General features: G+C 44.0%; 1 protein-coding gene and 1 pseudogene across 1 annotated transcript in view; one reads left to right on the top strand and one right to left on the bottom strand.

The window, feature by feature from the left end:
* The window catches only part of Ehd4 (EH domain containing 4), a gene marked incomplete at its 5' end in the record, with an annotated part of 79,302 nt that overhangs the window by 44,818 nt on the left and 22,011 nt on the right, over nucleotides 1-12,473 (bottom strand). Inside the window, one exon of the mRNA XM_010625046.3 lies at nucleotides 10,585-10,761. Coding sequence (XP_010623348.3) covers nucleotides 10,585-10,761 — 177 coding nt within the window. The remainder of the gene's footprint in view (nucleotides 1-10,584; nucleotides 10,762-12,473) is intronic.
* On the top strand, nucleotides 4,372-5,493 carry LOC104862790 (annotated as a pseudogene).

Genomic DNA, 12,473 nt, shown 5'->3' with positions numbered 1-12,473 from the left:
AGAGAGCTGCAGGTATTGGGGCCCATGTTTCTGTCCTCTGCCCCAGGACTTCGTACTTAGCTCAGCACTCCTGTGGCTTTAAGTCAGCAAGGAACAGGCTCCTTCAGGGAATACCCCACATCCTTTGGGTGCTTGAGTCTTAGGGTGCCCTGAGAACAACCAGAAGGTCCAGACTGTGGGAAGCCCAGCTGAGCTCCTCTTTTGCTATGTCCTCATCTCTCCCTTGCCTGGTATTGCCGCTTCCTTCTGACCCCAGCCCTTCCTCCTCTGGCTCCAGTCAGCTGTCCAGTGTCTGCTCCACGAGAGCAGAAGGGGTAGGGAGAAAATATCAGGGCCAGCAGACCTGGGCTCAGCTTTCACTCAGCTTCTGCTATCATTTTCTGTGGACAAGGACCTCCTCCTCTGAGCCCGTTTCCTCATGTGGAAATGGGAACATCTGGACCAGACACCAGTGATGTCCTCTGTGGCTTTTCCCTGGGAAAGGAAGCACTCTGTTCCTAGCAGCCTGAGCAGCAGAGTATGGGCTGGATCTTTGCTAGACCCTGTGTATGTCTTAAGGAGGAACTCAGAGTGCCTCTCCTTTTCCTGTTTTATAAGTGCTAACTTCTGTATCTATGTGGGCAGAGAGCTTGAAAACACTCAGGCCCAAAGTGGGAAGGATAGGGGAAAGTAAATAAAGGAAAAGAAAAAAATATGAGAAAAGGAAAACATTCAGACCCAGCTCAATTCTTCCATTCAGGGTAAGTGGTGGGATCACTCAGAAATGAAGCATGCTGGGAATGCGGGGGTTGGGGGGCAGCCCAATAGTGCCTGTGGCCAGCACTGTTCCACTGGCAGGGAGGCGCCCCCAGAGCCTGAGGTGCCATTACTGACAAATAGAGATCACTTTCCCTTATGTGTCCATGGTACGTTTCATGCTTCTTTCTGATACTTCCAAATCAGACCAGGAATATGCAGGAAAAGATACCAGGACTACCCTTTTACAGGTGGAAAATCCAAAGCACAAGGTAGTTATGTTACTGAAGTCCTGTGCCCATGCCTGGCTGCCTGGAGGTGTGACCTGATATTTCTGATGTCAGGTGAATACAACTCAACCCATCAAATTTAAAACCTCATAATGAGCTGGGTGTGGTAGTGCATGCCTGTAATCCCAGCACTTGGGATGCTGAGGTGAGAGGATCCCCACCAATTAAAGGCCAGCCAGAGCTACATAGGGAAACCCTATCTCAAAAAACCAACCAACCAAACCAAACCAAACAAAACCTTGTAATGGTAAAAATAAAGGGTTCTGTTCACAGAGAGAAAAATACTACCATCCCTTTCTCTAGAGAACTGGGGAAGAAACAGAGCTTTGAGTACGTCTGAATTAGACCCGTTTCTTTCTAGCAGATGGCCAGGGCCTGTGGCAATGCTGAGCACATCGCAGCTACTTGCAAGTATTGGGGAGGTTGACCTTTCCCCCAAACCACAAGGTCACACTCAGTGTCAATCTTTTCAAAACACAAACACTAGATTTCTGGACCAGGGCAAGAGGGATTCAAAATATGCACACTTTTGACTCTGTGTAAAGTGACAGCATTACAATGGCTCCCAGGCCTCCTGACACAACAGCAGAGGCCAAATGCGTGGGCCAGAGAGCAAGAGGCAGTGAGAGGAGCTCATGGCACTGTACAACAACACACCAAGGGGCAGGTTGAGGGCTAAGAAGGCAGCCAAAAAGAGGAGGAGGAACCTGAACATTTCCAGGGGCGGATTGGATTGTGTCGAGAGCTGGACTCCTCTTCACACAAGAAAATACCCGGGGCAGAGGGTGGGCAGGGGAGAGGAAGCACAGGTCAGAACCAAGTACAGATGTGCTCTTAACGGCACATGCTACTATAATCAGAAAACTGGATGCCACTGTAGCAACTGGCCTTTCCTTTCCTTGGAGAAAGGACCACAGAGAGCCAGGTAATTTATTACATCCACCACAGTTGGCATAGCCTTGCTCCCGAGTTTCTGCTGAGACATTTCCAAGCACAGATGTGCCATCCCAAGATGGCTTCCTACTCCTTCCTAGAGGGACTAGCAACAAAAGCATGTACCGGGTCTCCTCCCTGTCTTTTAAAACATACAGACATGTGCTGCTTGGACCCAGAGCCTAGCTCAGCTTTCATGAGTGTCTTTCCCCAGAGTTTAGTGTTCGAAATAAAAGGAGGAGAGGGAGCAGTCAAGAGCTTTGCCAAGACCCCCCCACTCTATCTTCCCCATGTCTAGGGAAGGTCAGGTGACAGAAAGATGGGGACAAGGAGATGGCAGAGGCTGTAAGATCGTGGGGAGGCTGCAGGTGTCCTGTTCTCACAGTAAAAGGAGGTGGTGACAGGATTAGATTCAATTTTCCTCTAAATGCCAAAATGTCAGTGCTCAACATATATAAAATTAGACTTTTTTTTCCCTCATTGAGTTTATCGGTACATTTTAGGTATACAGTACAGTTACATTCATTATTGGGATCTTGTACCTTTATATATGACAGGTCTTGGTTCTCATTTTTTCCCCTTGTCCCTGCCCTCTCTTCACCCCTCCCCCCCTTAAAAACACTTCATTTCCATTTCTTCATTTTCTCATATTTTTTCTTTTCCCTTATTAGCTTTCCCCTACCCTTCCCACTTTCCCTACCCTTTAGCCCCTTTCTTCCTATTTCACATTGTCCATTATATCATTAGGATCTTATGTACTATTATAGTTTATTCACACCAGAGAAACTAGTCAGTATTTACACGTGTGACTTATTTATTTTACTTAGGAATATATCCTCAATTTTTATCCATTTTCCTACGAATGAATCTAATTTCTCATTCTTTATGGCTGAGTAATATTCCATTTTATAGAAAAATCACATCTTCTTTATCCAGTCTCCAACTGATGGGCAAATGGACCATTTTCAAGATTTAGCTATTACAAACTGTGCCGCTGTAAACATAGGGGCACATATATCTCTGTGATATGATTCCTTTAATTCTTTTGGAAAGATACCCAGCAGAAAGATGGCTGGGTCAAATGGAACCTCTAGTCCCAGCTCTTTGAGGTATCTCCATACTGATTTCCATAGTGGTTGCACCAGTCTGCACTCCTACCAAAAATGGAGAAGGGTTCCCTTCTCCCCACAGCTGCACCAACATTTGTTATTTTTTTATTTCTTGATAGCAGCCATTCTTTGTGGGGTGAGGTGGAATCTCAGTGTTTTCATCTGCATCTTTCGAATGACCAGTGATGTGGAACATTTTTTCATATATTTACTTGCTATTTTTACTTCTTTGTCTGAGAAATATCAGTTCATTTCAGATGCCCATTTTTGAATCAGATCTTTATATTTTTTTGGGAGGGAGCTGATTGTTTTGAGACACAAAATCAAATCCAGATGTACTCAGCTATGTCATCTTTGACAAAGGAGCTGACCATCCCCACTGGAGGAAAGAGAGCCTCTTTAATAAATGGTGTTGGAAAAACTGGATCTCAACCTGCCACAGATTAAAACTGGACCCTTATCTTTCACCATGCACTAAATTAAAATCCAAGTGGATGAAAGATCTAAATATTAAAACAGAAACACCAAACTTGCTGGAAGATAAATTAGGTAGAACTCTTGAAGACACTGGCATAGGAAAAGATTTTATGAACAAATCCTTAGTAGCGTGGGAACTAGCACAAAGAATCAACAACTGGAATCTCATCTTATTAAAAAGCTTCTGCACTGCAAAAGAAACCATCAACAGAACTAAGAGACAACCTACAATGTGGGAAAAAATTTTTACCAGCTGCTCCTTAGACAAAGGACTATTATCTAGAATATATAAAGAACTCAAATTAGACTTTTAAAAGAAACAGCTAGCACCTTCACAATGACTTTGATTTCTTAATGAAACAGTGATATCCAGAGTCGCTGTGGTACTAACAAGGTAGCACCAGCATTCCCTACCACTTACCTTGTGCCAGGCTGTTCTAAGCACCTTCTTTGCACATGAACTCAGTCCTTCTGCAACCCGAGCAGGTTCTGCCTGTCATCTTACAAAGGAGGAGATGGGGACCCCGAGGGTCCATGCATGACAAGTAATGGGGCTGGGGTGCTGTTAGGCTGGCAGTTCTGCCTGCATAATCCAGGGCCCTAACTCCTCAGCTACGAACCCCATGACACAAGACACACCAAGGTGACCTCCTCAGTGAAGGAGCAATGGCCCCAGCCCCGGAGCTGTCCCTCATGGGGCTTCCTGGTACGATTTCCTCTTTTCCTCCTGGTGTGGAGGGCTGGGCAGTGTCATCAAAACTAGGCTCAGAAGAGTCTCGTGAGAGTTGTGGTTTGCTCTGACTACTGCAGTCTGTGTGAGTGAAAAGATGCTAGTACCATGAGAGAATGGCTTGGTTGACCCACTGATCATGGATGTGTAGAAGATGAAACTTTTCCTCCTCTCCACCTCCAGCCTCTCTGCAGAGAGATGGTAAAGGGGCTAAACCTGATGAAGGCCTGCTTCGAATTTCATAAAAACTGTCCATGTTCCAGCCATTCATCTATCCACTTAGAAGTGGTATGTTTTATAAATTAAGGCTTAAATTATTTAATACTGAATATTGGTATATTTCACTAAAGTCAGAAAGCAGAGAACCTATTCCTGCACCTCCAAAGAGAATAGTTAAAAGGAATATACCCAAGCTGGATGCTCAGAGATTAATTTTAGACAGAGAGCGAGCTTCCAGTTTCAAAGCAGGCATTTGACAAGACAAAATTCAAAGGTAAAGTCAAAGGTTGAAGACTTGAAAACACTAATCAGACACATGGAGCTTTGGATATACAGACTATTCCCCAAACTGCAATTTTATTGAGAGTTGACTATCTGGGAAATACAAAGGAAGTGCAGACCTATTTAAAATGAGTTCAAACCAGGTGTGATGGTGCATGTCTGCAATCCCAGCACTCAGGAGGCCGAGACAGGAGGACTGACATGAGTTTGAGGCCAGCTTGGGATATATAGAGTGCAGTGCCCCTCTGAACTACACAGCAAGACCTTATCTCAAAACAAAACAAAATCAACTTGTCTCTCTATTTCACATGAAGGTTTTGTTAGTAATAATGTAGATGAAGTAGGGGAAAATAATGGCCTTGATGTAACAGCTGTTGAATTAAATCCCCTTTGACAAACTCATATGAAAGTGAGAGTTTACTTCTGAGTCAAGCAGAAGTGTAACAAGGAACAACAGAGAAGAACTGAGAAAAATAAACAATTGGCTTTGGAAGGCAGGCAGGCAGCGCTACGTAACAGCCAGCCCCTAGGAGATGACACAGTAATGAACACAGCCAGGGTACAAGAGGCTAACACTGGAGAGAAGCAAAAGGAAGAGACGAATGAGGCAAACAAAGTTATTCTAGAGAGCCACCTACTCTGCCGACACTGCAGAGAAAGCATTAAACGAGAGGGGAAACAGCTGGACCTATCTTTTAAAAAGGCTTTATGCTTCTGAAATGCTACTGAGGCTAGACAGGCCTCCACTAAGAGAAGATATCCTGCAAGTTTGGTATTTGGATTTTGTTTACTTAGCTCAGCAGTTCGGTGGCCTGCCTCGCAAGCGCAAGGACCCAGTTCTATCCCCGGTACAAAACAAACAAACAAACAAAAAAAACCTACTTTGTGTGAAATTCTTAGGTAGTAAAACATATGGATTCCTGTTTAGGGCTTGGTATTTATTTATAATCATTTGCTGCTTATTCACCATAGTTAAGTCTAGTTATTGTCTTAAGTGCTTATGCTTATTTTATACAGATATGACTTCATAAAATGATTAATACTTAATAAGTGGCTTAATTGCTGGGGTGCACTTAATGCCTGTTCTCACCCAATCTGGTCATGTTTTAAGATGTAAATATATACTATTAATGCTTGTTTTTACAAAAGAAGTAAAAACAATTATTTTTTTTTAAAAAGTAGACTTGGCAGGCCAGGGATTTAGCTCAGTGGTGCTGCCACCTGCCTCATAAGCACAAGGACCTGAGTTCGATCCCTGATACCAAAAAACAAACAAACAAAACTAGACTTGGAGATTGAGACATGTGCCCCACTGGTTTGCTTCATGTTGAAACACCCTCCACAGTTTAACTTTCAAGTTTAACTCTCAAGATGTCCCCATCTTGGATGTGCAAGCTGACAACCCTGTGATGAGGGAGATAGATCACATGACCTGGGGGAGAAAGTTCTCCAAAAAAACCCCACCAATTTTCTTTCCTGTTAACTCATATTTTGACCTAGTTTCCGGGAAAGTATGCCGTGTAAAAAGAGCCTTTGGTGCTAACCCCATAGCAGTCTCAAGGGGCTGCTGTCACTGGTCCCAGGGTCGGCATCTCCACTAAACACTCTTGACACTCTTCCTTCATCAGGGCCATAGGAGGTGCAGAGCTGTCCCACAGTGGTGTCCTGTGGTGACCAGGATGCGGCCACAGTGCATTGTGGACCCCCACAGGCCACATTCCTTACTTATGAGCCCTATTCAGGCACAGCCACCTGGATGACTAGAAGGATAGGCCCTCCTCCTCAGGAACCTGAATTCCTTGTTTCTGCCCCTTGCTGAGGCCCTCTTTTGGAGCAAAGCCCTTTTTGGCTTCTAGTTTTCTTATGTATGAAATGGCCATGTATTACCTGTTTACTTCATGGGCACAGTATGGTGAAACTGTATCCTCAAGGCAGATTCACCACCACCTCCTCCTCTTCTTCGTTGGGGACTATCCTAGGAACTGCCTTATCAGTGAATGAGAGCGGTAGGGCAGGACTCAGTCTAGACCCCATGCCCTGCGGCAGCTCAGCAGTGTGAGCTCCGGCAGGTCTCAGGCCAGGTGACCAGGGTTCCAATCCCAGCACTGCCAGGTATTGACCCAGTGATGCTGTGGAAGTTAAAGTAGCCTCTCTATTCTTCAGCTCCTCCTCCCTTCCTCAGAGACAATGGGAGCAGACACATCACAGGATTTAAAGCCAATATACTCCAGCATTTTGTGCTTAATACATAAGGAAAATTTGAATGGTAAATGTCATATAATTACTTGCTATTATTTTTCTATGTATTACTCTGAACTCAATTAGCATTTGATTATATAATTCATGGATTATTTTCAGTACTTCCTAAATTCTGAAATAATAAACTTTGCCATTCAAAATCTCCCCTGTTGCTGGGTGTGGTGGCATACACCTATAATTCCAACACTCAGGAGGCCAAGGCAGGAGATCACCTTGAGTTCTGGGTTCAATGCCAGACTGGAATACATAGTGAGACCCTGGATAAAGCAAAAACAAAAACAAAAAAAACCCCAAACTCCTTCCAAAAACCCAAAAACGAAAACCCCAAACACCAAAATCTTTCCTGAGTAATGCTCTTCCATACTTATCTGCTATGTGTTTGAGATTTGAAAAACAAATTGTTTCCTTTAGGAAAGTAAATAATTTGTCAGAAAAGACAAGCCAGGGCAGAGGAATTAGCTCAGTGGTTCCAGCGCCTGCCTCACAAGCACAAGGTCGCAAGTTCGAGCCCTGGTACCAAAAAAAAAAACCAAAAAAAAAAGACAAGCCAATAATCACTCTTCCTGCTTTTTCCCTAGTGAATAAGGACTTCACAAAATGATCATTTGAAAAAAGAGGCAGCTTATTTCTTCTCTATGCCTTGGTCAGACAAAAGGTGGTGTTGATGAGACCACAAGACTCAGAGCACCCCGCAGTGGGGCAGAGCCTTTGCAGCCTTTGGAGTCTATGCTGGTCCACAAGTCCACCTGCTTGGCTGCAATGGTCCTGGGAAGCCGGAGAGGGCCTGACTGGGGATCTTCTGTTTCACTTCCCCTTGGCGGGGCACACTGGCCCTGAGAGACCTGGGGAGTTGATCCTTTGGGGTATCTCACCCTGAACTCAACTTCTGCTTCTCCTACAAGAAGCTGCTGAGCTCAGCTGCTTTGGAGCTAAGGAGTAAGCTCCTCCTAGAAGGAGAATCCTGAAGGGGAGCAGCCCTGTGGGCAAGGTAAGGAGAGGTCTTGACTTCATGAACGTCATGTGTGTGCTTGTCCCATTGCCAAGGTCCCTTGCTACCACTCAGATGTTCTCTTTGCTTGCTGCACAGGAGGATGAGAGAGCCGATAAAGGAGATCAGCCGCCCAGAGTATGGGCTTTCACAGAAGGAACCTGTGGAGGGTGCCAGGGTGCTCTGGAAAGAGCTGCAGCACAACCTTGGGCACTTGCTTCTTGCAAGGTCAAGGTCCATGCCAGCAGCCCTGGGGTGTGAGGGGTAGGCCCCTGGGCCTAAGGGAGGGTGGCGGTTGGCCAAGGGTTCTTCCTGTTTTTAGAAACATCTAGAAAGGAGAAGTACAGCTCAAACTCCCTGCTGCCCATCAGCACCAATCCAACTTCCCCTCCCTACCAGGCTCCAAGTGCTCCCCAGTTCTGCACCTCCCATGACCAGCTGCACCCACCAAGTCAGACCCACAAAAGAGGGAAATGAAGGAGTGTGTATGTGGGGGTGACAGGAAAGAAGAGAAGAGGATTTTAATGAGACTGTATGGAGCAAGGCACAGTAGCACATGTCTGTAATTCCAGCTATCTAGGAGGTTGAGGCAGGAGGATTGCCAACTTTAAGGCTAGCCTAGGTAACTTAGTGAGACTCTCTCAAAATGAAAAATAAAAAGGTCCAAGGATATAGCTCAGTGATAGAACACTTGTCTAGCACATGTGAGGTCCTAGGTTCAAACTCCAATACCACACACACAAAAAAAAAGGACTTTTTTTCCCTCCAGTACTAGGGATTGAACCCAGGGCCTTCACACTGAACTGCATTCCCAGGGCTTTTTATTTTTTATTTTGAGACAAGGTCTCTCTATATAAGTTGCTAAGATGCCCAGGTGCGCTTGAACTGGAGATCTTCCTGTATCAGCCTCCCTCCCAAAGTGCTGAGATTATAGGCATGCGCCACACCACATGTAGGCCATTTACAAATATTAATTCTTCCAACCTTTGGATATGATTTCTAAATAGGACCCCAAAGCACAGGAAACAAAAGCAAAAACTGACAAACGGGATCACATCTAACTAAAAATCTGCTCAGCAAAGGAATCAACTGAGTGAAGAGATAATCCATAGAAGGCAAGAAAATCTTTACATGTTACTAATGTCCAGAATACATAAAGAAGTCAAAAATTTAACAAAAACAAGTAAATTTAAGAATGGGCTAATGATCTGAATAGCTACTTCTCAGAATAAAAGAAAGAAAAATGAGCAATAAATACATGAAAAAGTGCTCAGTATTAACTGTCAGGGAAATACAAATAAAAATTAGAGATTCCATTTTACTGTAGTTAGAATGGCCATTATTAAAAAACAAACAAACAAACAAACAAAAAATGCTGGCAAAGATGTGGAGAAGAGAAACCTTTATACAATTGTTGGTGAGGTGTAAATAGTACAGCCACTATGGATATCTATATGGTGATCCTCAGAAGACTCAACCTAGAACTAGGCTATGATCCCGCTATCCCACTCCTGGGTTATATCTGCAGGAAATGACACCATCAAATGAGAAACACCTGCACACCTCCATTTATTGTGGAACTAGTGACAAGAGATATAGAATCAACCCAGGTGCCCATCAATGGATAAATGGATAAAGAGAACATGGTGTATAAACACAGTGGATTATTAGCCATGAAGAGGAACGAAATTCTGTCTTGCGTAATAAAATAAATGGAATTGGAGGAGACCGTGTTAAACAAAATAAGGCAGATATGAACAAGTCTTGCATGTCATCTCTCTTATGTACAAAGTAAAATAAAAATAAAAACAAGAACGGTTGATGAGGGCTGGGGAAGAAAGAAAGGAAAGAAATGACTAAAGAACAAAAGTAAAGAAAGACCCAGGCATGGTGGTACAAATCTATAATTCCAACACTTAGGAGGCTCAGGCAGGAGGATCACCATGAGTTTGAGGCCAGCCTGGGCTACACAGTGAGTTCAAGGCAAATTTGGAATATACAGCAAGACCCTGCCACAAAACAAAACAAAGGCAGATTAGGAGCCAGGTGTGGTGGTGCATGCTTGTAATCCCAGCTACTTGGGAGGCTGAGGCAGGAAGATTGAAAATTCCAGACCAGCCTTAACAATATAGCCAGATCTTGTTTCAAAATAAAAATCTTTTTAAATGTTGGGAATATAAGTCTACAGCACTTGCCTAAGCATGCATAAGGCCCTGGGTTTAATCCCTAGTACCACCACAACAAAAACAAACCAGAGAGAGAGAGAAGGAAAGGGTATGGGTAGGCAGTCAGAATAGCAGATCCTGTTCCTTATACTCTGCAACCTTAGACTGTCCAGTCCTGGCTTTGCTCTGCCCAGTGGAGCATCAAGCACAGGTATAAATGATAATGCCCTGTGATAGTCTTCTTTGAATATATGACTAGGGTCAGCATATCTTCTATGACTTCTCTTTGCTAGACCTTCTATGTTTTTCTGTTTTGAATTTTTACATATAAGTGGCAATAATTTGGAGAAAAGGTTAAAACAACCTGATCAAAGATTGGCAGTGTGCTGGTCCTTACCGATTCAGAAAAGCATTTCCAAAGCGACTAAGCTTTCGGAACGGCTTCTTGGGGTCCACAACTAAAGCATTCCCTGGGGTGTTGCCCTCTGTGTCCCCATACATCACAGCGATGAAGGAATCAGTGGTGGGCTCTGGGCCAATCCTCATGCCTGGGAAATCCTGCTCCAGTAAGTATCTGGGAGAAGGGAAAAGAAGAGAAAAGAAAGGTTAGCATGTCGCAAACCAGACCAGAAAGTTCCCTGGGGTTACTCATTTCTTAATCATTTAAAAACTGAGAGATATTACCTCTAAGAAAAGAAGAAAGAAATGGCATTTTATTCTTTTGCTAATACAGACTATCCAAAGTTTGAGATCTATTGACTTGCTTTTCCCCAGTGAAGGAGATCAGGCAGGCTTGCAGACTTTCTGGGAGCAATCCTGCTCAGCATAGCCATTCTCGTTTGTGGCTCTGCTGATGATGATGAACACCATTCCATGGGACCATGGCCGCTACTCCTCTGTGCTCTGAGTGGATGAATGAGGCCATTCAGCCAGCCTATACGTGGGGACAGTCTCTGCAGTCCCTGCGCACCAAGAGTCTATGGGCATCGCAGTGCCACACTTACCTGCTCGAGGTCCTGTGAGGCCACAGTCCTGCCCCAGCCCTGCCCACACATGACCCTGCACCTAGGGGGACAGGGACAGGGACAGGGAGGAGACCCACCTGGCTGTCTGAAGCCCCCCATTCCTGCGTGACAATTTAGTTGGTTCTAAACTATTTCTTAGCTTCTAAGAGTCCTGACTGGTCAAATATCACCTGTGACTAGGGAAAGGATTCAATACAGTACTGCCATATTTGTAAGAGTGAAAAGTGAGGCTACTCTTTAAACCTGTTTTCCATATAGATAAAAGGAAAACTGGTTAGCAAGCTACACGCTAAACCTTAATTGATGCCATTGCTAGTTTTAACTTTGCCCACATTTCTACATTTCTGTGAAGCTATGGTGTCCCAGAATAGATATGACTTAAAAGATGTTCCCAAATTAAGAGTAATCATGAAAAAAGATCTGGTAATAGCAACTAACACATTTAGTAAGAAGGCACAAAGCCAGATACTCTCAAATGGGTGATAATATTACCCTCATTTTATAGGTGAGAAAATGGGTATAAGAGAAGCCAGACCACTTGTCCAAAGTCATATAGTAAGTGTTCGAGTACAAATGGAATGCCATCAGCTGGACTCCTGAATTTGTACTGTTCCCGATTTATTTATTTACTTATTTTTAGATGCTGCCCAGGTGCTCTTCTGGGACCAAGTGACTCTCCTACCCCAGCTTCCCAAGCAGCTGGGACTATAGAGGGATCCCACTATGCACGCTGCTCCAGATATTTTTATTTTATTTTTCCAAGATACTTTTAAACTTGGCCTTGAATTAGTGGCTTTCTTACAGAGAGCAGCATGAGAGACATTCAGAGCTCTCATAATGAGGGAAAAGAACTCTCAACCGTCTTTCTTGCATAGTCCTCACTTGTCCAACCACAAGAATCAGTTCCCTGATCTCCAGAGAAAAGGTGGGGTAACAATGGGCTGTTGTTTCAAAATGTGTTCTTAAGGAATTTAAATTGTTTTTCCAAGTCCTTCTCAATCAAAATCTCAGTGCAAGTTGAATATGGTGACACATGCCTGGAATGCTAGCACTCTGCGAGGCTGAAGCAGGAGGATAAGAGTTCGAGCTCCCGCTGGGCAAATGAAGTAACTTAATGAGACTGTCTCAAAATAGAAACAGGTCGAGAGGGCAGGGGATTTAGCTCAGTGGTTTGGTGGCTTGCCTTGCAAGCACACGGACCCAAGTTCAATCCCTGCTACCAAAAAAAAAAAAAAAAAAAAAAAAAAAAAAAAAAAAAAGC

Source organism: Fukomys damarensis, unplaced genomic scaffold (assembly GCF_012274545.1).
Source record: "Fukomys damarensis isolate Sample0158 unplaced genomic scaffold, DMR_v1.0_HiC HiC_scaffold_17, whole genome shotgun sequence".
Classification (NCBI taxonomy): domain Eukaryota; kingdom Metazoa; phylum Chordata; class Mammalia; order Rodentia; family Bathyergidae; genus Fukomys; species Fukomys damarensis.
The sequence above is the reverse complement of the archived record's forward strand: the minus strand, read 5'-3'. Positions and strand labels throughout refer to the sequence as shown.